The 27,566-nt window shown below is 41.6% G+C and overlaps 1 protein-coding gene and 1 pseudogene across 1 annotated transcript; both read right to left on the bottom strand.

The window, feature by feature from the left end:
• Window positions 1–24,701, bottom strand: part of LOC129405543 (uncharacterized) — a 468,293-nt pseudogene extending 443,592 nt beyond the window's left edge.
• C6H11orf58 (chromosome 6 C11orf58 homolog) lies at window positions 585–13,434 on the bottom strand. The gene is made up of 5 exons (XM_004613570.2): window positions 13,226–13,434; window positions 6,929–7,012; window positions 4,676–4,736; window positions 3,660–3,769; window positions 585–2,344 (listed from the first exon to the last, which is right to left on the bottom strand). The coding sequence occupies exons 1-5, from the start codon at window positions 13,286–13,288 to the stop codon at window positions 2,114–2,116; spliced, it is 549 nt and encodes a 182-aa protein (XP_004613627.1). The 5' UTR covers window positions 13,289–13,434; the 3' UTR covers window positions 585–2,113.
• Window positions 24,702–27,566: the final 2,865 nt, after the last annotated feature.

Here is a 27,566-nt window from a genome sequence, read left to right as displayed (position 1 = left end):
GTGATTCAAACAGAGATGAAATTCTTCAAATTTTACTGAAAAAGATGTATTTTTTCTGTTCTCCAAATCCTGTTGAATCAATTACACTGAACTTTCCTTTAAACTTTCATTTCTCCCAGTTTAAAAAGTATAGATTTAAGAGACTTACCTATTAACACAAAACTTGAGTTTGTGTTCCTGAAACCTGTAAGTACTAGATCATTGAGTATGTAAACACGTAAAAGAGGTGTATTTCAATGTACAGAAACAATTTGTATTTTCTGCTTTTAAAAGTAGGAACAAGATGGCACAGCATCTCTTTTCCTTTAATGTTTTCCTCCTGATTTGAGAAGGAACAAAAACACCCTCCAAGTGTATGCTTTTAAAAGCCAACCATGTTGTTTAATGTACTGGGACACTAAGCCACATGGAACAACAGACCTAAATTTATTCCAATATTGAATTATGTCAATGCCCAATAATGTATTAATAGTATGAGAATGTCTCTATCTGTAAAGGTCTCCCAGTGTAGTTATAAGAAGGCTCTTCTATTTTACATGTAAGAACCAAGACTTATAAACAACTCAGCATATCCAAACAGCAAATTGATGAAAATACTCACTTTTTAATACTGGTCTCTCCGACATTCATAAATCAGTCTTGACTTACTGCTTAAATTAGCTGTAATAAGTAACCCTATAGACGCTTGAAAACCCGTGGCCAAACACATTCGCTGAAGCCTAACTTGTTCAAAACAAGTATTTGTTAAAGGTCATACATACTAACTACTACCCACTGACTCAATTTTTTTACTCTATGGCTAACATCTATTATTAAATATGACAAAACAGAAAAGTGGAGTGTCTTATATATGAAAAACTTCAACGGAGACTACATAAACCAGGAATTATCTGTTTTAGTTGCTACATTACTAACATTCTAAATTTTTTAATGACAGGAATAATTCTCTTTAAATCCAACACAGCAAACAGATACTTAACCATCTAGATGTATAAGTAGAGTTCAATGAACCAGCAGTTTTGACTCAAATCTCTGAACATGTTACTTACAAACATTAAGATTTTGGATGCATTTATTCAAAGACCCAGGCTCAGACGTAATGCAGCCTATGTTAATGTTCTATATAACTATCTGAAACCTAACAGCAATCAAATGATTCTAATCTCACCCTACCAGGAGGAATAACAAAATCAGAAAGTAATACTGTTTTTATCAGGATAAAATTAATGTTTCAGGTACTTGTTCAAAGGTCTGCTCCTCATTTTAAGTTAACGAGGACAAAGGTATCACAACCAAACATGGGAAACTGCTTTCTCTTTATTTAGGCCTTAGTAAGGTAATTAACTTTGGTCACATATTACCCTAAAAAAAAAAAAAATCCAGTTTTACATAGTTCTATAGAGATAGGACCAAATGATCAGAGAAATAATTTCTTCGGTAAAAAAGGGCCAATTTTTTTTTTCTTCAAAAATCTAACATACAATGCAATTCAAATTATATAAAGACTGCTTGGGCACATAACATTCCAAAAGTATAACTGCTGCAACTTCATCCTAGCAGTTGCAGAAATATTTGCTCTGTTGCTTTGGTCCAAAAAAAGTAGAGCTGAATCAGTAAGAGTATACTAAGTCCCTATTTTTCTCCCCAACATTAATTTAGATTGTATTGGCAGCAGAAATATCCATGATGAATAGTTCCACTATAACAAAGTATAATAAAAGAACATCTTTCATGAACACATCACAGTATCAGAGTAGCTTTTCATAGGACAAAAATATGAAGAAACAAGATAAAACTGCTACCACAAACAAATCTCTTTCCCCATAACTACACTTGAAGGGGTAAAACATAAGATTAGAGGTTTGATACTAATATGAAAGGAAATTGAGTATTGTATTTATTTCTTATTTTATACAACTCTTACTCTTTACAAAAATGGTTATAGTCATGCCCATAAAAGTGTAACCCATGGCATCTGAAAGCAAACACTCTTTGTAATTATTTAAAAGGGCCTTTTTAAAAATTATAATACAAAGGTCTGTGCTCTATAAGCAGTCCTCCACTGTGCATTATAACAATAAGGCTTACTTTTAATACAAAGACTGTTTGGAAATTATGAACCACTGGATTTAACAAACATCATTTTATAGTTGCTTTTCGCATCTTTTTTGTTTTTCGGATCTTCCACTTCATCAGGATGCTCAGTAGCTTGAAGTTCTTCAGCGGACTCTTCTTTCTCTGACTCTGAGTCGCTTTCCGAGTCTTCTGGACTGTCAGGATCAGGGGAGTCGTCATCATCGTCGTCATCCCCAGCCACATCGCCTTCTCCATCATGGTCTTCTACCTGACAACACCGATCAACAGGGCCTTCTTAAAAATTACCGAGCTATTGTATCTGTATTTATTTCGGATTTGGGGGCCACACCTGGCGATGCTCAGGGGTTACTCCTGGCTCTGCACTCAGGAATTACTCTGGCATGCATGAGGGACCATATGGGATGCCAGGAATCAAACCTGGGTTGGCCGCATGAATGGCAAGCACCCTACCTACTGTGCTATCTCTCCAACCCAAACAAGTTCTCGTTCATTTTTTGTTTGGGAGCCACACCTGGGTGCTCACGGCACCATACGGAGTTTGAGGGAGTGAACCTGGGAGCTGACGAGGCAAATGCCCTACCTGCTGTACTTATCTTTCCAGCCCTAAGTTAACAGACTAAATTATGACAAATGGCTGCTAATAAAAAAAAACCAAACCCCCAACCCCCAGGGCTTAGGGATCTTAATGTTTCAACTTATTAAAATATATCTATATATTTTTCTTTAATGAATCATGAGATACAGTTAGACTTACAAACTTTTGTGATTGCATTTCAGTCATGCAATGCACGAGTACCCACCACTCCACCAGTGTCCATTCTCTACCACCAATGTTCTCAGTATTCCTCCTGCCATCCCGCCTAAAAAGAATTTTCTGATGACCACTTTACTCACCAATAGTTTGAAAACATATTGCATTTTCCTGGAAGAAATTTTTTTTTTTTGGAGGGGTGGCTCTTTTAGGTCATGCCAGGTGATGCTCAGAAATTACTCCTGGTGGTGCTTGGGAACCATATGGGATGCTGGGGGTTGAACTTGGGTTGGCTGTGTGCAAGGCAAATGCCCTACCTGCTGTACTATTGCTCTGGCCCCCCAAAATAATATCTTTTTTTTTTCATTTGTTTTTGTCACACATCTAGTGGTACTTGTTATACTACTGCTCTGGCCCCCGAAATAATATTTTCCTTTCATTTGTTTTTGTCCCACATCTGGTGGTACTCAGGGCTTACTCCTTGCTCAGGGATCACTCCTGGTCAGGTTCAGGAAACCAAATGTGGTGCCAGGGATTGAACCCAGGTCAGCCACGTGTAAGGCAAGCGCCATACCCATGTATTATCGCTTTAGCCCATTAACAAACTTTTTAAGTAAATAAGGCAATTCATGAACATGTGAAAAACAGTTAACATATCACATTATTTTGGAGTTAATGAACTGGTAGCTACAATATAAAAAGAGAGAATGTAGGAAAAAAAAAACCCTCTCTAAACCAGTATTCACATGAAAGAATTCATCTAAAAATTATCATCATACATAATGGAAAAAAAAAATGCTTTAATTACTACCTCACTGAAGCCAAGTCCACAATGCCGCCTGTATCTTCCGGATAGTTTACTGTCCATACTTTGTTGATATTGAGACTCCAGTTCTTCATTAATTTTCTTGTCTTCTTCCCCTGCATGTCCAGTGTACTTTGGTTATGTTTCAGTTAAATTAATAAAAATATTTGATTACACAAAAAACAAACCCATAATATAGATGCTATCATATTCAGGGCTGATATCCCTGCAAATAATTTTACTAAACATTTTGTGGATGGGTTTCTATAGCACAAATACTACACCTAATAGAATAAGTGAAAGGTGTAGTAATGTGTACTTCTTTAAATATCCAACCCTCTGGACTACAACTCTTCTTTAAGTGAACCAACAGGATGATGTGGCCCTCAACTGCGCCTGGGCTCCTGCCCGAGCCACCCCTTCCACGGGTCCTGTACCTCCCAGGGGCTATCATTCATTTTAGAAAATGCTGCACTAGCTTCAAAAAGGACCAATGTAGATCTGAAATAATAACAGAAATGTAGGACATGCCAACACTCTAGAATAATCTAAATTCAAGTAACTTAATATTCCCTCCCTCCAACCTTTACCCTTTACCCCCAAATATGTAATCGAGGGGCCGTATGTCAGGCCCAAGGTTGGATCAGGGATGAGCACAAGCCACTCCTCACCCCGCTAACTCCAAGTACGAGACCCCTGCTCTGCCCTCTCCCTATCTAGTTCATTCGGCCCAGTTAGTAAGGTTCAAGTTTGGGGAGAGATTTTCAACTTCCTATCTAATACACTTAAGCCAATATAAGATGCTCATATGATAACCTGAGACGGCTCAGAGAACTCAAGTGCCCAGCACAGGAATCCTCCCAGCACAGGCCGGGAGCACGACCCGGAGCACTCCTCTTTCCTGCCCGCCCCAGTACTGCCCGCGCCTGCACTGTGTAGTCCCAAACACACACATCCCCCACCCCCACCCTCCTCAACACAATTCATTTTTCAAAAGTAACACTGCTTTTATACTTTCTTACCTGTTCTAAAGTGAGATGTTGATTTGTGATCTCCTATAACAAGACGACCAGTATGTTCTTTCTATAGAGGAAGAAAATATACCAGAATTTAAGATAACTCATTGAACTATTCATGGCTAATATTTGGTTTTATATAAGAAAAAAGTATTGCTCACTAAAACAAAATGTGAGATTAAATGCAATTTTTCAAAGCAACCTAACCAATCATCTGTGAAGACAGAGAAAATAATCTCCTTATAGTAAAACAATGACAGACATTTGCCAAGAATAAAGACACACACTGTGTATCAGCTGATTCACACATTCTCAATTGGGTTTTCTTATAAACAATGAAATACTAATAGTACCTGACTAGGATGAGGAAAACATCATCACAAATTATAAATACAATAAACCACTTACAAAAAGTTAAAAAGTGGCATGAATTCTTGTTCTATCCCTGAAACCACATTTGGTACCCTGAGCACTGCCAGAACAGGTGACCCAACCACAACACCCATTCTCCAAAATGTTTAAAGATACCATGTATGTTAAACAGTTGACTTATTGGAAGCCAAATCTGTGAAGTGAGATGGTTTTTTTTTTTTTCTTTTTTTTGCTTTTTGGGTCACACCCAGCGATGCTCAGGGGTTACTCCTGGCTTTGCACTCAGGAACTACTCCTGGCGGTGCTTGGGGGACCATATGGGATGCCGGGGATCGAACCCAGGTCGGCCGCGTGCAAGGCAAACGCCCTACCCGCTGTGCTATCGCTCCGGCCCCCGTGAGATGGTTTTTTATTTAGGAAGTTGTGAAGGGAGAGAAAAAGAGAAGTGTGCGTTCAAGATGACTGGAGCGATAGCACAGCGGGTAGGGAGTTTGCCTTGCATGCTGCCGACCCGGATTCGCCTGCTCTGCCCCTCTCGGAGAGCCTGGCAAGCTATTGAGAGTATCCCCACATGGCAGAGCCTGGCAAGCTACCCGTGGTGTATTCGATATACCAAAAACAGTAACAAGTCTCACAATGGAGATGTTATTGGTGCCCGCTCGAGCAAATCAATGAACAATGGAACGACAGTGCTGCAGTGCGTTCAACAATCTGGAGAACACAGCTTCTCCAGAGTTGAAACAGGCAAGCAAAGAAACAGACAAGCAAACGACATACGTGTTCAAGTGAGAACATGGGCTTCAAGAGCAAGTCGGGAGGTCAAATTCCTTTTTAAATTGTTCAATCTGTTCCTCTCCCTTCACATAATTTAATTTTAGTGACAGATTGTTGATTATTGGTATCTAAGTTTCAGACATTTTATTAGGGTGTTCTTTCTAAGTACGGAAAAGAGAGGGGAAGGGAAATGAAGGGTAAGAGAAGGGTAGAGAAGGGTAGAGGAGAGGGGAAGGCAGAGGGAGGGAAGAAACTTTTCTTACAAACAAAAAGATCATTGGTGTAAAAATGAACTGCCAGGTCTGGGGAAAGGACAGCAGGTAGGCACTTGCCTTACAGATGGCAGACCCGGGTTTGAGCCTCGACACCCCATATGGTCCAGCTCTGTCAGGAGTGATACCTGAGATCAGTGCCAGGTACTACTAAACTCTGAACACTGCTGGGTGTGACCCCCAGAAAGGGGGGGAAATGTATCCTTTTGGTATAAGACCTGGAGAGATTAAAATTTGAAAGACCCACCATCTGGTCTGCCCAAAGTACTTAGTGTGGAATCACTGGGCTAACAGATGGCAAATTAACTTTCAATTTTATTATTACTATTTTGTTTTTTGGGTCACACCCAATGATACACAGGGGTTTCTCCAGGCTCTGCAGTCAGGAATTACTCCTGAAGGTTCTCAGGGGACCATATGGGATGCTGGGAATCAAACCTGGGTCTGCTGCGGGCAAGGCTAACGCCCTACCCCCTGTGCTATCACTCCAGCAGCAAATTAACTTTCAAAGTTTCTTTTCTTTCAAAGGATTCTCCTCAAATAAATTTTTTTTCTCCAGTCTTTAAACCTTATTGCTAAGTCACTGATAACCACCAATAAATGGCTTGGATAATTTAAAATACTCAGGTCACCAAGTGGTAGAGCACTCGGCCGGCTTGTTAGGCTTGGGGCTTCAATTCCCTGCACCCCTAAATCAATACCACCACCACTACACCAAAAGTAATCAATCATGCAGGACAAGAAAACAGGATCCACGTGTATTTGGTCCTTTTCATATTACACAAAATAGGGTATTGTTTCCACACCAAAAGAGAAAAAAAGTCTATAGTGTGATGCTTACCTTTCCTGCACCCATGAGTCTCAAGAACTTCTGTTTTCTTTCTTCATTACCTAAGTCTGCTGCCTCCCAATTACTAGATCCAAGCTGGAAAAAAATTAAGCCAATTAATTTTTGGGGCAAACAAAACTTTAAACATTTGTAAAGCCTACCAGCAATTTTTAAGTCCCACCCTCTCCTCAGTTTTAACTATAAATAGGGCTTTTAACAATAAGTAGGGCGCGTTCTTGCTTTAGTTAGCATACTATTCTTCATTCAAATCACAATATATCCCTTTTCTATTAACCTGGAGACAATCCTGATCCACCAGAATCAGAGCTCTGGTTCTCAAAAGTTAGCATCTTATCAGAAGCACCTGAGGGCTTGTTCAAACAAACTGCTGGCTCCATTCCAGTTTCAGATTTAGTAAATCTGGGTTGGGGCGCCAGGATTTAATTTCTAACAAATTCCTAAGTGAAGCTGATGCTTTGATGTGGAGGCCCACATTTTATGACCTATACCCTAGTGCCTTTTCAAAGCCTGGATCCACCTAATACTTTGAACTCTCAAGGCTGCCACAGTGGATAAAAATTAAAGATTGTGGTGATTTTTTTTTTTTTTTTGTAAAGAGGGATGGCATTTCTGGGCAACGTCCAGTGCTCAAGGATGCTCCTGGAGGTGTGCTTGGGGAGCCAGGTAGTGCTGGGGTCTAATACAGGCCTGCACACAGAATATGCACTCAGGCCTCCGAGCTGACTCTCTTGCCCTTCAGTGATATTCAAGGACAAAACTAAAATCAGACTCTACGGGATCCAATTTTAGTATATTTTCAAAGCAATTTTAGTTATGATAGTAAGAACGATAGGTTATGGCTTTTATTAATATTTTCCTTAAAAAATAAAATAGGGGAAGGGATTGTGGGTAGAGCGATTTGTACAGCAGATAGACATTGCATGTGGCTGACCCAAGTTAGATCCCATGACCCCACCACGAATGATTCCTGAGTGCAGAACCAGAAGTAACCCCAGTACACTGGTGGGTGTTCCATCCCCAACCCCCCTAAAAATGGGAACATTGAATTTTTAAAGAATACAGTAAGTCACTGTCTTGTAATCACTATAATTATCTATGGATCCTTTAAAAAATTTTAAGACTGGGCCAGGAAAGAGAATACTGTGGGTAGGATGCTTGATTTACAAGTGGTCAACCTGAATTCAACCAGGAGTAAACTCTGAGCACTGCCAGGTATGGCCCCAAAATAAATTATTTTTTCTTTTCTTTCTTTCTTTTTTTTTTTAAGAAATACTATGGAATCCTAATGGTCTTATTTTCCCTTGCATCCTGAAGACATGTTTAAGAATTATTTTATTATAACACCTCCATCATTCCCAATCATGTAAAAAAAATTAAAAAAAAAAAAAACAACAAGAAAAGTTGTGGGAGAGTTTTCTCATCCTGTAATCCATTTTTCAAGGTGAGATTCACAGCTCTGTTGTATGCTTCCAGCCTTCACTGGTCAGTGGGGAATTCAAACTTTTTCATTTCTACCATTTGGCAAATGGGGAAAAAAAACTGACATAATTATTTCATCCTTCAACCTTTTTGTACCTGCAGACAAGCACCTGTCCTACATACCACCTGGCACTTTTTTTTTTCCTTTTTGGGTCACACTTGGCAATGCACAGGGGTTACTCCTGGCTCTGCACTCAGGAATCACCCCTGGCAGTGCTGTGAGGACCATATGGGATGCTGGGAATCGAACCCGGGTCGGCCGTGTGCAAGGCAAATGCCCTACCTGCTGTACTATTGCTCCAGCCCCACAAGCTGGCATTTGTAACCAAGGCAGTGGACCAACAGTTTTTAATCTACATTGTGGACTGGCAGGAGCTGGACTCTGTGTTGAAGACCGCTGCACAGATGAACGAGGTGAATGAATACGAAACATCAGGCAGTACATGCTAAACTAATGATGGTGACAAAATTTTATAATAAAAAATATCAGACAATGAGGGGCTGGAGCGATAGCACAGCGGGTAGGGTGTTTGCCTTGCACACGGCCGACCCGGGTTTGATCCCCAGCATCCCATATCGTCCCCTGAGCACCACCAGGAGTAATTCCTGAGTGCAGAGCCAGGAGTAACCTCTGTGCATCGCCAGGTGTGACCCAAAAAGCAAAAAATAAATAAATAAAAATAAAAAATAAAAATAAAAATAAAAAATTTTAAAAAATCAGACAATGAATCTTTGCATATACTACATGATCTCTCCTGACTTTAACCAGGGAATTAACGAGACAGAAGAAATCTGATACTCTTACCTAGAATAATTCAACAAAGACCTCATGTTCCAAAAAAGCCTAGGTTAGTGTTTCCCAAAGTGGGCAATACTGCCATGGATCAGGGTTGGGAGGTTATTTTTTCACTTAAAACTATGTTCAGAGGGGTGCTGAGTGATTTTTTTTCTTTGAAAAGGAGCTGGTAAGACAAATAGGTTTGTGAACATCTAGTACAGGCCACTGTCTTCCTAAAACGTTGCAAATATTTCATTTTTTTATTTCATTTTTTAAAAAACAATTACACCAGAAATTTATCTGATATGGTTTGTAAGTGGACAAATGCTAAAAACAGGTGTGTATGCAAAAATGTTTAGAATGAATTTAGAAATGGAAACATTCAAGGGTTTGTCATTATAATTGAGCTTATAATGTAAAAATGAAATGTTTTGCAATTATGAAGCAAAGAAAACTTTATAGCACAAAATTATGAGCAATTGAAGGTTTAAAAATTCTTCAATTATTGTATTTTGATGATTCAAGTGCAAGAACTGGAAATTATAAGCTGCAGTATAGTCTGAAACCTGAAATTATATGTTCTAGTTCCATATATTACAATTGATAAGCAGCAGTTTTCAGATGCTAATCATTTTTAGAACACATATCATAAAAATCACTGTGGAAAATAAACTTGTCATGAACAAATTCATTAAAATTAAAAATTGTTTTAACCTCTTACTCTGCAATTTGTGAAAGATGAAAAAAAGTACAAATACAATGATGACCACTTTTCATGGGTATATGTAAGTTTAAGCATTTGTACCAAAGGAACACCCGTGTATTATTCTTTTTAATTCCTTTTGGTGGGATGCTTATGTGCTTTTGTGATTTTTCTTAAGTTCCAAATCTTGACTTTTTTCATGTGACAATTGGAATCTTTTTATAATCAGTTCTTAACTTCCAGTTTCAACATAACTTAAAAAAAATTATCTAAGGGCCGGAGAGATAGCGTAGCAGGTAAGACACTTGCCTTGCATGCAGTCAACCTGGGTTCAATACCAGGCACTACATATGCTTCTCCTGAGCCTGCCAGAAGTGGGGAAAAAAATCTAAACCACTTGTCTTCTGTGAGTCTGGACCTGGCGTTTAACATCTTTTATCTAGAGAGGTTGCTTTAAGAGATTCTTAAGAATTACACTTAAGAACTGTGTAGTGTTTTACAACTTACAAATCACTTTTCACTTCCATTCTCCCAAGATTCCATTTAATAAACAAGGACACTGAGGCGAGAGGCTAAATGACTTGCTTCGATCCTCTGTTCTTTCCACATCAGACTGGACGTGATCAAATGAGATAGAATACGTAAAAGTAATTTATGAACTAATTATTTTAAAAAGTGTAAAGAATCTTAAAAACAATTGTTTAAAAACCAAAAGTTGTCTGAAAGTTATTAAAAAGTGAAATATAGTCCTCAATGTCTTTACATAAACAATCCTGTCATTTTCAACTTCTTATCCTAATTGCTTTTTTAATTCATTAAGTACTGGTTCTTCCTTTCAAAGGTTAGCAAACAGCAAGCAACATGCCCAAGGATGGCAGTCTCCAAAGCACATGGGGGATGCATCTATATTCTTGGAGGTTCGACATCAGTCACTAAAGTTAATCTCTCAGTCCTCCAACTCCCATCAGTACCCTCAAAGAAAGCTTCTATTCTTCATTCCAAGGGAATCAATGAAACCGTTTTTATTTTTACTTCAGCCCAATACCCTTCCAATACAACTCCTCTCACATAGTCTAGTAACCCTTAAAATGTTTAACACTGTTAGTGTTTTCCTAGAGCTGGATTCCAAGATTTAACACCTACTTTTAGTATCTTTTAAAAAATTTGTTATCGGGGTTAGAGCAATAACACAGCAGTAGGGCGTGTGCTTTGCACTCGGCCGACCCGGGTTCGATTCCCAGCATCCCATATGGTCCCCTGAGCACCGCCAGGGGTAATTCCTGAGTGCAAAGCCCCTGTGCATCGCCAGGTGTGACCCCCCCAAAAAAAAAGTTTGTTATCTTCCTTTAGCTATTGAAGTCAGTGGGCAAAGAAAGCCATTTTTTACTTAAGTGAATGTTCACTGAAGACTACCATGTATTTTAATTTTCCACAATTTTTAGAGCACATCTGAAATATATTTACGTTGTTTTATCTTAGGTCTTTTAAAACTAGTTTACGAATGCTCAGTTACAAGCAAAAATTAAATTTCGTCCTAAAGAAACGACTTAAAAAAAATCGCTAGCAAGTACCAGGCAGATCCCTGCACTACACTGAAATATGAGAATCCACAACTTCATCATTTTTTAAGTAGTATTTTGAAAGTCCTAGGTCTAAATCCTGAGTTGCAAGATTACAACCACCTCATTCAAGGAGAATGCTTGGAGGACTGGAAATGGTCTTAGAGGCCTTAAAAGTCAAAAAACAATCTCAGGAGAAACTGTAATAATCCCTGACCTCCTTCAACTTTCTGCTAAATGTCCTAATACTACCAAAGAGCTTTTGGTCAAACTGATTTCCTTAGTCTAGAATGACTGCTAGAATGTCAAACTAGTCTTTGACATTCCAGCAACCAATCACTGTTAAATAGTGGGAGAGGGGTAAAAAAATTTTTAATTGCTTTTAAAATGGCACCCGGGGTCACTAAAAAAATAAATAAATAAAAAAATAAAAATTAAAATTCCGGACAAGTCCAGGATTACCAAATTAACAACAACAACAACAACAAATCATCAATAAGCCTGTAGTGGGGAGAAACCAAGGACTTGAATAAATCTCCCCACCCAATCATTCACACCCAAATATGGACCTATCACGACTCTTCCTGCAGAGCTTCACTCAATGCAAGGGACGACTGAATCCCTAGCGCCACCACCCACCGGCGTGGGAGTGTCTTAGCCTCCTATTTGCTGGGACAAGACACATGCTGAACATCCCTACGGTCGTGGGGGAAAAATTATAAACAAACAAACAAACAAACAAATAAACCAGCCACGAAAAGACACTGTTACCGAGAACTCTCTCCGCGGTTCCGAAAGCGGCTCGCGCTTTCATTTCGGGGCAGAAAAAAAACCCAAAAAAACTCGACGCAGACCCCTTGTCCTTACCGATGACCTCCCCCAGCACGTGGCCGTGACGCGTCCTCCCGGTCCGGGGCCGTGCCCCTGCCCTGCGCCGGGCGCCCCGGGCCCTCGCATCAGCACCGCCCTCCCGCGCGGCCCACTCACTCCCCACCAGCCGGCACCGGGCCGCGTGCATCCTGCAACGCGCGCCTCGCGGGCCCTAAGCTCCGCCACTGAAGCAAGGCTGGGGCGGTAGGGGCGGTGGGGGGGGAGAGCGGGAGGGAGATGTCCCGACGCCAACAAAATGGGCTTCCCGGGCCTCAACCGGCCTGCAGACAAGCAGCAGCATCATCACGGTGCGCCACGGCCGCAGGAGCTCCCCAGGTACCATTTTCCGGTTCGGCAGGGCTTTAGGCTTACTCTCACTCTCCAGGGCCGGTTTAAGCTTAGTCTTATGATACCAAAAAAAAAAAAAAAAATCTAGCAAGCAATAAAACTCATCGAGGCCGGAAATTCTGTCCCAACTGGCATGACATTGTCACTGGAGCACCGGAAATCTCAAACCCGGGAGGGCTGGAGGGGCGGGGGGGGGAGGGCGCGAGGGGAGGGGTCTGGCTCCCATCCCTATCCCGAGTGGATAGGCCCCACGGCGAAGCTCCAGCAGCCTCCCGAGAGGCAACCGGAATCCCCGGATCCAACCCTCCACAACACGCCTCGACCCTCTGCCCACAGCCTCCCTCCGCCGACCCTCCCCCGCAAGCTGCGACCCCGGCTCCGGCGCCCGGCGCGGCTCTCCCCGCCAAGCCTCCTCCAAGGCGGGGCGATCCCTCTCCTCCCGGACGCACCCGCCGCGGCCCTCGCTCTTCCTCCTCCTCCATCCACCCTCCCCGGCCTACCCCAACCCTCTAGTAGGCCTCAACCCTCCTTCCTCCGCTTTTGTTATTTACATCATCGTCCGGGGAGGCGGAACGCTTCACCCCGTGCGGATGGGACTCCCTGGCCGCGCTCATCGTTGCGAGGACGACCCCGACGGGAACTGCAGAACCCACTCGCGGCTCTCGTCGCCCGTGGCACCAAGCAGCCGGCTCTCTGCCACCGGCCCGAGCACCGCCACTCCAGAACGCAGCGCCCCTCCAGGCCTTCTCCGCTACACGCGTCACCGGCGCGGCTGCGCCTCAGCCCCGGAGCACTCTGGGAGTTGTAGTTTTCGCCGGCAGGGCCTGCGGGCCGAAACAAAGGAGATGAACGGGGGAACTCAGACTACAATTCCCAGGAAGCCCAGCGGCGCGGCTCGCGCGGGGTGGCGGGAGTGTCCTCAAAGGCTCCGCCTCTTTTTGCAGCTTAGTGGAGGCGAGCCGCTGCGCGCATGGGTATGGCGGCGAGCGTTGGCGCGATGCTCAGTCGCCACAGGAAAGGGGCTTACCCGGGGGTTTTCGCTGGTAGTTGTGTGATGCTGCCCCCCCCCCGACACATGCACCCGACGTACTTAAGCACCGAGTCTTATATGTGGTGTCTGAGGCTCACTGCGTGTTCAGGAGGACGTGCCACCCCAGACAAAAACCTTTCCGCAAAAATGGCTCCTTGCGGTTCCCCCATATATTTCCCGTTGCACCCAGGGGCGATCGATTAGACAGTGCTGGTGAATATTTTGTGGCTTCCTCGTTTTCACGGAAATGAATTGATGTGGGGTTAAGAGCGGGCTAATTGGCCGTTTTGAAATTCCCGCAGGGTCCACCTAAGGGAATTTTGGAAGCCCGGGAAGTGGGTGTGACCCTGACCTTGCAGGTAGTGCAAGCTTTGTATTTAAGCCTCCAAGAGCAGTCGGTTCGAAAACCGTGTGCTCATTGTTTTCTTTTGAAAACTATTTACGGAGGTGAAGCCCACTCAATAATTTTAAAGCCTCCCTTTCAGGACAGGCGCGTGCCTTGAGTGCAGCCTTGCAGCCTACCCGGGTTCAATTCGCATTTGTTTGGTGTGATTTGCTTGGTGTGATTCCTGAGCACCACCAGGTGTGGCCCCCAGCCCCAAACAAGGAAATAATAAGTGGTGGCATTTAGATAATAATCATAATCGGTGTCATTTAGAACATTTACAGTGCTCTTTGCAGACATCACTTAGAGCTCTAAGACATAGTTTTCTTCCTTAAGAAATTCTTTATCTCTGGCCCTCAAAAAGCGTTTGTAGCAGTGGTGAGAGGCAGTTTCTGTCTAACTACAGGGTTAAACACTTGCAGGCATCCTGTTCAGTCCCTGGAGCCACACAAGATCCATCAGAAATGAACCCTGAGCGCCACTGGGTGTGGCCCAAAAGCAAAGCAAAAAGAAAAATGGAAAAGACTTGTAACGCTTTCAGATCTTGGTCCAAATTTTGATTTCCCTTGAAGCAAAAAAGCAGTGAATGGTTCAGACTGAGAATGTTTGGGTACTAAGAGCAATCTGATAACCACTAATCTATAGATTAAGCATTTGAACTACTCATCAAAGGCTCCAGTTTGCCTGTGTAGAAATAGTATTGTCTAAATGTCGGTGATCACTGAACCACATATATTCAGATTCTTTGTTTTGGAAACCACGGAATAGCAATATTGTTTGGGATAACTGAACAGGAAGTTTCATCTAGGGAATGGCTTCCTAATATTTTATAACTAATATTCTACATATTTTAAGCAAGGACACCTCAGTCTTGAGGATAGGCCATACATTTAAAGAGAATAATAAATTTGTGAGGAGAAAAAATATATTGGGGGTCGGGAGGTTGCACCAGAGTATTAGTAGAGCCGATAAGGTATTTGCCTTGCAAGTGGCAGATCCAGATTTTCCCAGCATCCATATGGTCCCATCAGGAGTAATTCCTGAGCACAGAAATAGAAGTAAGTCATGAGCACTGATGGGTGTTTGTCCTCTGCCATCAATTAAAATATTTTGCTTATTAACTCAGATTCTATTAACGTTTCATCTGTGATTAAAATGGAATTATAGTTAAGTTACAGAATGGACTACAGTTTACCTTCAAAAAGTGAAGGTAATTATATATTTAGAACTCTTTAATTAATAATTTAGAACTCTTTAGTACATGTACGGTGGCTGAAAGTTAAACTGTCCAAACAACTCTGAAATTTAAAGAAGAGTATCAATGGTTATTAGCTACTAAGAGTTCTAATTGCTAGTTTGTGAAGATCTAGAATAGTTTAATAAGCTAGTAGAGAATTTGTTTTTTATTTTTTTCACTAGTTTTTAAATTTTTTTTTCACTAGAATTGCTGACACCTAAATGATTGGCTCTAGGTTGTCATAAAGCAAAAGAAGTAAAAAGTAGGGGCTGGAGCAATAGCACAGTGGGTAGGGCGTTTGCCTTGCATGCGGCTGACCCGTGTTCGATTCCCAGCATCCCATATGGTCCCCTGAGCACCCCCAGGGGTGATTCCTGAGTGCAGAGCCAGGAGTAACCCCTGTGCATCGCTGGGTGTGACCCAAAAAAGCAAAAAAAAAAAAAAAAAAAGAAGTAAAAAGTAGGCTAGATGATAGTACAACAGGAAGGATACATGACTCGCTTCAGGCCAGCGTGGGTTCAATCTCCAGCAACCTACATCGTCCCCTGAGCGCACTGCTGAGCACCAAAGTGTGTTCCGTAAACAAACAAAAAGTAATGAAATAATAGACCTTATCAATTAACCAGATCTTAGACAGTTACATATATTGTTGATTATGAGGATGAAAATTATGTAAATAGAAATGCATAGATAGCACCGAAAAGGGTAATAGTCTTGTTTTATAAAAAACAAGAAGATAGGGAGCTGGAGCGATAGCACAGCGTTTGCCTTGCACGCGGCCGACCCGAGTTCGATTCCCAGCATCCCATATGGTCCCCTGAGCACCGCCAGGAGTAATTCCTGAGTGCAGAGCCAGGAGTAACCCCTGTGCATCGCAGGGTGTGACCCAAAAAGCAAAAAAATCACCAAAACAGGAAGATAGTCTTATAGGTGGAACTTTGAAATACCTTCTTTGGGACTGGAACATTTCCATCTTCATTTATTTGTTATTTTTTATCTTCTCAACATAAGTAATAAATAATTAGGAATTATATCCAAAGTGTGATATTATATAAAGTCACAGAGTGACACTCACAGGAAGCCCAGTAATTCAACAATCATTTTCCCCAAGTACTAAAGGAGTACGACGGAGACTCTGTTAGTAACAACTTTTGAACCCCTTCCTGATTTTAGAGACCGTGGCGTCCTCATTTTTAATGTACTCAGTGTTTAGCACACAGTTGATATTCATAAACACTTGTTCATTTGTTAAGTGGTTACATTAATTTTCCCTCAATAATCTCTCAACCCGGGGTAGTCATAACTGAGCATAGTTAAGGAACCAAAGAATAAATAAAAACTCATTTTGAGTATGTTCTGTACAAAAAGAAAAATATGAAAATATGCTGTTGTTTTATCTGAGACTTAAAATTAATTTTTCTTATAGCCATAATTGTTAGATATGTACTAAGTTTTTTTGGGTTTTGTTGGGCTTTTGGAACGCACCCAGCGGTGCTCAGGGCTGACTCCTGGCTCCGCACTCAGGAATTACTCTTGCCAGTGGTCAGAAGACCTTATGGAATGCCTGGGATCGAACCTAGTTTGGCTGCATCAAGACAAGCATCCTCGCAGCTGTACCATCTCTCCAGCCTGACATGTACTAAGTTTCATATACTTTTTTTTTTTTTATCATGGCTCTCAAGAGTTTCACAACAGTTTGTAAGAGTTTTTGTTTTATTGATGAAGTTTTAAAACGCTACATGTAATCATATGGCAAATGATTGGTTAAGCTGGGATTCCATCCTTAAATCTAACTTCAAAATCCATGCACTTTCTACTGTGCCAGCAACACATTATTCATTTCTCCACTACCCTACTGTAAATTCCTAGAGGTAAGGGATTATACATTATTTCTTCTGGTTTTTCTCAAATTTAGCGCAATGCCTTAGGTATGCTAAGCTCCGAAAATAAATGTTGTTTATAGATAAAATGCTTTGGGAGTTAATTCTAGCTGAGGAGTTTGAGGAAGTTCTTCCCTTGGAGTTTTTGAGCTAAGTCTTCCAAAACGGCAGAGGCAGGTTGGGGTCTATTTAGGAATGGTTAATGGTTAATGCTAGTGAAGCCCGAGAATGACGAGAACATAATACTCTAAGACAAAACTCTATTGGCTGAGAAAAGCCAGCCTTGAATTTGCAGTATCAGGAATCAAACCCAGGTTTTACACAGTCAAGACAAGCTCGTTACTGCTGAACCACATCCCTGGCCCCTGGCCCTGAGGTTGAATTTCTCACTAGGTGTATTCAGGTTCAAATAATTGATTCCATAGATTTGTTGTAATCTTATCCCATCCTTTCATAGTTCTTCAGTAAATTCTATTTTATACATCACAGATTCATCATTTACAAATGAAATATGGAGAAAGACGCTTATGCTCAAATACTCCTTGGAGCTTCCCATTTTATACAGAATTAAATTGATCAAGTTAAGTCTATAGTTGAGGGCCTATACTGACCTTAACCACCCATTCTCACTCATACATTCCACTACTTTTGGTTATCTTGTTTATTCTGTTATCACTAGTTTACAATAAAAATGTATGAATATATATATCCAAAGTGTGAATAAAGATATGAGTCCTGGCTCTTGTAGACTGTGTGATTCTTTTTTTTTTTTTAATTTATTTATTTTCTTATTTTTTGTGGGTCACACCTGGCGATGCACAGGGGTCATTCCTGGCTTATGCACTCAGGAATTAACCCTGGTAGTGCTCAGGGGGCCAAATGGGATGCTGGGATTCGAACCCGGGTCTGCCGTGCACAAGGCAAATGCCTTACCCACTGTGCTATCACTCCAGCCCGACTGTGTGATTCTTATTTAAGCTTAAAATCTAATCTTAACCTCCTGACTTAATAAACCATGACTCAATAAACTTCTGTTATATTGACATATGGTCAGAGAGGAACAGGTTTGTGTTATAAAATAGTTTAGTTCTAGGTTGGTAAAATTTAGAATATTAGAAGGACACCAAGAACTTTCTAGTAGGCAGAAATACAGATTTCAAATGGACCATATGGGGTGCCAGGAATTTAATCCGGGTTGGCCGCATCAGTTTGGAAATAACGCACATAGATGGTCAAACTAGGAAAGTGATTGAATTTACCCAGAAAATACACAGAAGAACGATACTTAGAAAAGTAAAAAAGTTTTTCAAAGGAAAAATCTAAAAGTAGAATGAGGAAGAAGCGCCTGAAATTAAAAATAGATGTAGGGAACCCAGGGGACTGCTCAGTACCAAAAAAGTATCTGTCCTGCAACTATGAGATGAAGAATTTGAGGCCTTGTGCCACCAATAGGCAGCAAACAGGGACCCGGTGGCTCTGCTGTTCAGATTCCCCACTTGCTGTAGGATGTGTGGTCTCCAGAGCACTGCAGCCCAGGAGCCAAAGATGAGCAAACACACAACTAGAATGTATGATCCCCAGAGAGCAATGCAACTAAAGTGTTATCACTGTGGCCAATTGTGTGGTGCAATATAATAACACACAAAGGCAATATAATAACAACAAAAGAGGAAATGAAGGAAAAACATAAACGCAGCACTAGGATAAGGACAACTGTTCTAAAAGCCAGGGGAAAACTATTTGAAGACTGCATGATTTTATTTATCTATCTCTTTTTGCATATCCAGGAATTGAACCCAGAGTCTTACACATCCAAGGTAAGCGCTCTAGATTTTGGCCATATTCTCCCGAAGCTGATTTTAGAATCATAATACAAAAGGATGAACAAGGCCTAGAGTCCTGAAGACAGAGGCATTAAAAAAAACTGGGGTGGTATCCAGGGCAGTTCCTGGCTCTGCACTCAGGGATCACTTCTGGCTGGCTGAGTGGACCATACAGGGTGCCAGGAATTTAATCCAGGTTGGCCATATGCAAGGCAAGTGTTCTATCACTGTACACTCTCTCCGGATCCAACAAAGGATTTTTTAAAAAAAAACAAAAAAAAACAGTTTTTGGAGTCGGGAGCGTGACTCAGTGATAGAATTCTTGCATAGTGGTTGCCTGCCTTGTATAAGGCCCTGGGTTATATCCCCAGCAGAATAAAAATAAATAAATAAAAATTAAAAAGTTTGTGATTGATTTAAAATCAACTGTGACTTAAATGTGATGCATGGTTGGGTGATGTGACTCAGTGGTAGAGCATTTGGTGTGTATAAGATCCTGAGCTCCACACATCCAAAAGAACAAAAACAACCGGTGTTGGCGAGGATGTGGGGAGAAAGGGACTCTCCTTCACTGCTGGTGGGAATACCGACTGGTTCAGCCCTTTTGGAAAACAGTATGGACGCTTCTCAAAAAATTAGAAATTGAGCTCTCATTTGACCCAGCAATACCACTTCTGGGAATATGTCCCAGAGATGCAAAAAAGTATAGTGGAAATGACATTTGCACTTGTATGTTCATTGCAGTTGTATTTACAATAGCCAGAATCTGGAAAAAACCCAAGTGCCCAAGAACAGATGACTGGTTAAAGAAACTTGGTACATCTACACAATGGAATACTATGCAGCTGTTAGAAAAGATGAAGTCATGAACTTTGCATATAAGTGGATCAACACGGAAAGTATCATGTTAAGTGAAATGAGTCAGAAAGAGAGGGACAGACAGAGAAAGATTGCACTCATCTGTGGAATATAAAGTAACAGAATGGGAGACTAACACCCGAGAATAGTAGAGATGAGTACCAGGAGGATTGCTCGATGGCTTGGAAGCTGGCCTCAAATACTGCGGGAAAAGGCAGCTAAGATAGAGAAGGGACCACCAAGTAAAGGGTGCTTTACTATTGAGTTATACCCTGGCCCCATGTTTTATTCTAGATTAGAGCAAAAATATTAAAAGCAAAATGAACATCCTCCAAATCACTGGAAAAGGGAAAACAAAGGAATCAAATTTAGATCGAATGGTATTTACCTCCGAATGACATATGTATGGACATATTGAGAGAGAGAAACCCTTCCCCCCTGGCACCGCATGGGGCAGTGGCTCAGTTCACAGTCTAGAGGCATTTCTGTGAGCTGCTGGTGTCCAACATAGTTCAGTTGGCCTCCAGGATCATGCTCGTGCAGCAGCGGAAAGGCTACACACGTGTGGCTACTGCCCCCCTTGTCAACTCTTTTAAAGTGAAAAATAAACTTGCCCCCAATAGAAGAAATCATCATCATCATCATCATCATCATCATCATCATCATCATTATCATCATCATCCCGTTGATCTTTGAATTTCTCGAGTGGTCTCAGTAACGTCTCCATTCGTCCTAGCCCTGAGATTTTAGAAGCCTCTCTTTACACATCCTTTCCAATGGTGCCGCATTGGAGGTTCTTTCAGGGTCAGGGGAATGAGATCTATCATTGTTACTGGTTTTGACATATGAATATGCCATGGGGAGTTTGCGAGGCTCTCCCATGTGGGCAGGCAGCTTGCCAGGTTCTCCCAGAGGGAGGACTAGGCTAAAAGATGTCATGGAAAAGATGTTGAAGTGGCCTTGGTGTTATAGTCTCTGGATATTGGCCGTTGGTGGGATTACATGACGCCAAGGGCTTTAAAAAAAATAACAACAATACTTTTTTTGTTTGGGGACCATGTTCTGCAGTGTTCGTAGTGCTTGGGTGACCTTGTATGCTGAGATGGGCATTGAACCTGGACATCCCACATGCAAAACCATTTGAGTGATCTTCTGGTCAGAACTGAGTAATTTGAAAGATCTTATTGATGGCCAGAGCGATAGGAGAGAGGGGAAGTCATTTGCCTTGCACTCAGTTGACCCAGGCTAGATCCCAGGCATCCCATATGCTCCCCCAAGCACCGCCGAGCACCACCGGAAGTAATTCCTGAGTACAGAGCCGGGAGTAACTCATGAGCATCGCCAGGCATGACCCCAAAGGCAAAATAAATAAATAATTAAAAAAATCTTATTGTCTTTATTCAATGAATTAAGTGGATCTTACTGACTTTATTTGGTAATTCAAGTAACACTGTAGCACTGTTGCCCGTTGTTCATCGATTTGCTCGAGCAGGCACCAGTAACATCTCCATTGTGAGACTTGTTGTTACTGTTTTTGGCATATCAAATACGCCATGGGTAGCTTGCTGGGCTCTCCGAGAAGGATCAAGGAATCGGATCTGGGTCCGCCGTGTGCAAGGCAAATACCCTACCTGCTGTGCTATTGCTCCAGTAATTCAAGCAATGAGCAAAATTCTATCTAGAAGAAAGGAGTTCCATAATACTGTACCAAGTTAAATAATTTTATAGGCAAAAGGTAATGGGAACAAGTAAAACGTGGATGAATTGTAGCCAGTTTTTCTATAGGGAATGGCTGCAGAGTATGAGGGATATTTCCCACTAACACTTACCAGGTGATAGTTATCTAACTAACTTAAGATTCCATTTCTGGGAAAGGTCAAAACTGTGGCTAAGGGGCCGGAGTGATAGCACAGCGTGTAGGGCGTTTGCCTTGCACACGGCTGACCCGGGTTTGATCCGAGGCATCCCATATGGTCCCCCAAGCACTGCCAGGAGTAATTCCTGAGTGCAAAGCCAGGAGTAACCCCTGACCATCGCTGGGTGTGACCCAAAAAGCAAAAAAAAAAAACCAAAAAAACTGTAGTTAAGTCTCAGTTTGGCAGCATGAGGCCTAGCACAAATGACTGACTCTACTTTGGGTCTGTTTTTGTTTTTAAGAAAATTAAGGCAACTGTTATTTTTATTCTTTTTGGTTGTACAAGATGCCGACTCTTTGTGGTACCTTAGCTGTCTGCCTCTACATATATCTGATGAATTGATGAGAGAAATATTTTTCGTTGTTTGTTTTGTTTTGGGGGAAGAAAGGCTGGTGTGGAGGTTATTGGGTGTGGAAGAACCCAGGGCTACAAAGGAAAGGAAGCCTGGAATTCAGTATAGGAAAGCAGTCCTATACTAGCCGTTAACATTTAAAAAGCCCTTTCAAGAACTAAAGAAATAAAGGCTACAAATGTCTAGAGCTTGAAATGGCTTTTATACTTTTGAACCTGTTATGAAAGCTTTTCTTAGAACTCGCCTTCATTCCCCTTCCCCCCAAACAAAATAGTTAAAAAAAAAATTAAACAGCAAAGATCAGACATAACGGATGTTACTATAGCTTATTTTAAATTTCTGAGCCAGAACATTTTCTTCATCTTAGAAAAAAAAAGAAAGAAAGAAGGAACAAAGAGGGAGAACTGCCATGTTTGAAAGTCTGAAGCAAACAAAGAGAATATAGGGTATAGATATCCTACCATCTAGTAGTTCAAAAGTAGTGCATTTCCAGCAGGAATCAATACTTCTTGTTTCTGTTTTTCTTAAACTTGTTAACAAATAAGTTATAAAAATGTAGAAGACAAAGAGTGTGCATTGAGGCTACTCTGCTTTTAATAAAAAATATTTGGTTGAACACAAGTGGTCTATATCTGTTTTCATAAAGAAATAAATTTGTTTTTTTTAATATTTAAAGGATGGGGACTGTCAATTCTTAACAAAATGCAGCACCAAATGATCTCTATGATTACCATATCTTGTTTATTATAACTCAGAGAAGAATGAATGAATAAATGGCCATCAGTGACTTGTGATAGTTTTTCTTTTTTTATCTCTTTGCATGATAAGCCACCGAATGAGAGGGAATTCATCTCACTGTTGGAGTCAAGCAATACTAATTAAAAGCTTAAAGTGCTGTAGCATAGCAGGAAGATTATGATTTTTTTTTGTCCCATCGCTGCTTTTAATTCAGTCATGGTCAAATCATCTAAACTTATTCAGAGATGAACAACTGTATTGTATCTGTTTTATCTCTAAAACTCTAATTCTGTGAGTTTAAAAATGTGAAAGTTGGGGCTGGAGTGATAGCACAGCGGGTAGGGCGTTTGCCTTGCACTCGGCCAACCCGGGTTCGAATCCCAGCATCCCATATGGTCCCCTGAGCACCGCCAGGGGTGATTCCTGAGTGCATGAGCCAGGAGTGACCCCTGTGCATTGCCAGGTGTGACCCAAAAAAAGCAAAAAAAAAATGTGAAAGTAATCTAAAAGATAAAAATCTGGGTCTGCTGCCAGAATTTGGGGACAGGGTGGAGGTGAAAGAAGCTGACATGCAATGGGATTGGTGTTGGGAAAACATCAAAAATAAATTTAATTATAGAAATCTGAATGTTTTCAAAGAATTTTCTAGTTTTATGATATAAATACATTTTTAGGAAACAGTATGATATTTTTATCACTTGTTCCACACACTGTAAATACCAGTTCCCAAATATATATTTGGCTGCATGCTCTTTGATCACCTCTATACAATTGCAAGGTTGTAATATCAGTTAAACAGAAAGATAATTTGGCCTTTTTATGAAAGCAGCTGATTGAAAATCCTTTAAAAAATTGATAGAGCCAGAGAGATAGCACAGGGGTTAAGGGAATGGATTTGCACACAGCCAACCTTGGTTCTATAATGGTATCTGGACACTGGAGCACTCCCAGGAATAATTCCTCAAATAAAATAATTTGAGAAAGGTTGTGACCTTTCTCAAAAATTATTGATAGAAAAGTTTCTCCACCCTAAAAATTATAATGTGGTTCAATATCTTAAGATTTGCCAGTTTTGGAGCTTGAGCAATAGCACAGTGGGTAGGGCGTTTGCCTTGCACGAGGTTGACTCAGGTTCAATTCCCAGTATCCCATATGGTCCCCAGAGCACCAACAGGGGTAATTCCTGAGTGCAAAGCCAGGAGTAACCCCTGTGCATCACCAGGTGTGACCAAAAAGTAAAAATATAAAACAAAGACTTGCCAGGTTCGGGGAAAACTATCTATCCTGATACTTTTGTTCTGTTTTTAAATTTAATTATAGGTGCTGGAGCAATAGTATAGAAAGAATAGTACAGTGGGTAGGATATTTGCCTTGTATACAGCCTACCCTGGTTTATTTCCAAGCACCTTTACCACTACCAGGAGTGACCTGTCAGTGCAGAGCCAGGTGTAGCCCCCAAACCAGCACAGGAGTAAGCCCTGTGCATTGCCAGGTGTGGCCCCCCCTAAATAAATAAATAAATTCAATTATAAAGAAATTATGATGTGGTCAATTTCACTGTGAAACTGTCCACCGGAAGACTCCCATGTCCAGTGTTTAGATTTGGCCTTCTGGAACTGTGAGTTACCATGGATGGTCTTGGTTGACATGATGAATTCAGACAGTCTCTCACCCTGATCGTTCCATTCTAGGCCATGTGTCCCAATGTGGAGTTCTCCGGGCGACCTTCTCGGACCTATCTTGGCATTAAAATCACTAACAATGATCTTGTAGAAGGTGTGGTCTTTATAAAATTTCTCCAGTTCCATGTAGAACCTCTCGATTTCTTCTTCTTTGTAGTTGGAAGTTGGTGTGTAGACGATGAAGATAGAAACTGCCAGCAGTGAGCCACATCTATTCAACCCGTCCAATTCGGGTTGTTAGGCATTCGAATGAATCGATGCTCATGGCCAAGTACGTGTTGACAAGGACACCAACGCCACCAATGCCTCTTTTGTCGCATGTTCAGAGGAAAAATTCTTCTCCAGTGTTGAAAATGGCGTGAAATTGACCACATCATATTCAATCGAAGGTTTTGCCTGACCGATGTTGCTGTTGTCCCAAAATTCCAAACAGGACTGGACCACTGTCTCCTTCATGCGAAATTTTACTACACAGAGCGGGGAGAAAGTCTGCAAAATTTAAGTCTAAGAAGGCAACTCCCAGAATGACCACCAACTGGGAGCTCTTTGGCACTATTGCAGCAACGTGGGAAGATACCATCCTTGACAACATCGACGAGGAATACGATCGACTGGTTCAGCACCTCCATGTCTGTGCGAAGAATGCTGAGAGTGAAAAAGCCACAAGCAGACGCCTGTCTTCGGAAACTCTCGAGCTCATTCGTCAATGTGGTTTGGCGCGAGACTCAGGCAACCATAAGCTAACGTCCAAGCTCACAAAGCTGTGCAGAGATGCGATAAAGGAAGACCTCAAAGAGAGAAGAGCAGAAGTGTTGGCCAGTGCAGCAGAAGCCGGGAAAAGTATTTGCAACGCTCACCTGTCCTTCGCCAACTGCAAGACCAAGATGACTGTCCTCTGATGTCCCGATGGATCTATCACATCCTCCAGAAAGGCAATGGAGAGGATTATTCACGACTTCTACTCGGATCTCTTTGACAGCCATGTCCACCTGCCCACATACTAAATTTCGAAGGATGGATATGTCGTTCCCAACGTCCTCCCTTCTGAAATCCGACACGCCATTTCTTTGGTAAAGATACGAATAGCACCTGGTCGGGACAAGGTCAGACCCGAACACCTGAGGAATCTGGCACCAGTACTCATCAATACACTGGCCCGACTCTTCACACGCTACCTGTCTGAATGCAAGGTTCAGTCTCAGTGGAAAACCAGTAGGGCAGTTCTGTTATACAAGAAGGGAGACATCCACGACATCAGCAACTATTGCCCAATCTGCCTGCTGTCTGTCATCTACAAGTTGTTAACTCGTGTCATCCTGAATAGAATAGGCAGAACACTAGATGAAGGACAACCATGCGAGCAAGCCGGGTTCCAAAGGGGATTCAGCATGGTAGACCATATCCACACAGTGACCAAACTCATTGAAGTTTTGAGAGAGTTCAAGATGCCGCTCTGTCTAACATTCATTGACTTAAAGAAGGCCTTCGATTCTGTTGAGACTGAGGTGGTCATCAAAGGCCTGGCCAAACAGGGCAATCAAACTCAGTATACCAAAATCCTCCAAGAGCTGTATTGTGGATTCACCACCAGGATCTCACCATTCTACAAGGAAGTTATCATTGATATAAAGAGAGGGGTGTGGCAGGGTGATACCATTTCACCGAAACTCTTCAGTGCCGCCCTCGAGAACATCATGCGATGACTGGAATGTTAAGGAATGGGAGTGAAGATAGACGGTTGGCAATTACACCACCTCTGCTTCGCTGATGACAGTGTCTCATAACACCAAACATTGGCCAAGCGGCACAAATGCTGGCCGAATTCGACCACAAGTGTGGACAGGTCGGATTGCAGCTGAATCTCAACAAGACGATGTTCATGAAAAACGAACTGGTCCCTGAAGCTCCTTTTGCTCTCAATGGAACAAACATCTTTGAATGCAGCAACTTTGTGTACCTGGGTCGAGAAATCAACATGAGGAATGACTTGATGCCAGAACAGCACAGTAGGAAGAGAGCAGCATGGAATGCATTCAAGAGTGTCAAAGAAGTGGTTAATTAAGAGAATGAAGAACCTCTGACTCCGGGCACATCTTTTCGATTCCACCGTTCTTCCTGCACTAGCATATGCCCCAGAGACCTGGGCCCTACACAAACAGGATGAGAATGCTATTAGGGTATCCCAAAGAGGAATCGAAAGAGCTATGCTGGGAATATCATGTCTCACTCAAGTGAGAGAAGGAATCTGGAGTTCTGACCTCCATCAATAGTCAAAAATCAGGGATGCTGTCTCGTTTGCCAAGGCATCAAAAATCAGATGGGCCGGTCATGTAATGCGATTCAGAGACGACCGCTGGACTTGAGCTGTTACTGACTGGATTCCATGGGACATCAGAAGACCTTGTGGCAATTACACTTGTAAAATTAAAGTTAATAAAGTTATGTCAAAATAATATTACTTCAACATGTACTCAATAAAAATTATTGTATATAAAATATCTAAGAGCTCCAGTGGTCGCCATTTTCTAGAAGCCAGCAAGAAGCACCAGCTCCCACGTGGCCACAATCCAGAGACACACACAGGAATCTCAGACATGAGCACATAAATAGCAGCAATTTCTTCAGACCCTTATTATTAAAATCTTAGAATTTGTAAAGTGCGCGATCGCATGACATTATATTATATCCATAACTAGCAATACAAAACACATTGTCTAGCAATTGTATTTTTGTCAGGTATGATGGGAGGTAGGACTGGTCTCAAAATATCGAAGTTAACTCAAGTAGAGAAAGAATACCTTGCAAATTGTCTGCCACACAAGCAGGGGGAGGTATGGAATGTGGGCAGGAATACTGGGGATTTTGGTGGTGGAAAATGTGCACTGGTGAAGGGATGGGTGTTGGATGACCATATGATAAAGGTTCAAACATGAAATTTTTGTTACTGTATCTCACGTGAATTAATAAAAAATAAAAACATTAAAAAATAAA

The sequence above is a fragment of the Sorex araneus genome, chromosome 6 (assembly GCF_027595985.1).
Source record: "Sorex araneus isolate mSorAra2 chromosome 6, mSorAra2.pri, whole genome shotgun sequence".
In the NCBI taxonomy this organism is placed as follows: Eukaryota; Metazoa; Chordata; class Mammalia; order Eulipotyphla; family Soricidae; genus Sorex; species Sorex araneus.
This window is presented reverse-complemented; position numbering and strand designations above follow the sequence as displayed.

Bases quoted from the DNA above. Each gene is read 5' to 3' on its own strand.
- C6H11orf58 (XM_004613570.2), bottom strand. From the start codon at position 13,288: ATGAGCGCGGCCAGGGAGTCCCATCCGCACGGGGTGAAGCGTTCCGCC. The intron at 4,737-6,928 runs GTAAGCATCACA...CTTCCTCTATAG, and splicing joins GACTCATGGGTGCAGGAAAG to AAAGAACATACTGGTCGTCT. The intron at 3,770-4,675 runs GTAAGAAAGTAT...CTGGACATGCAG, and splicing joins AACATCTCACTTTAGAACAG to GGGAAGAAGACAAGAAAATT.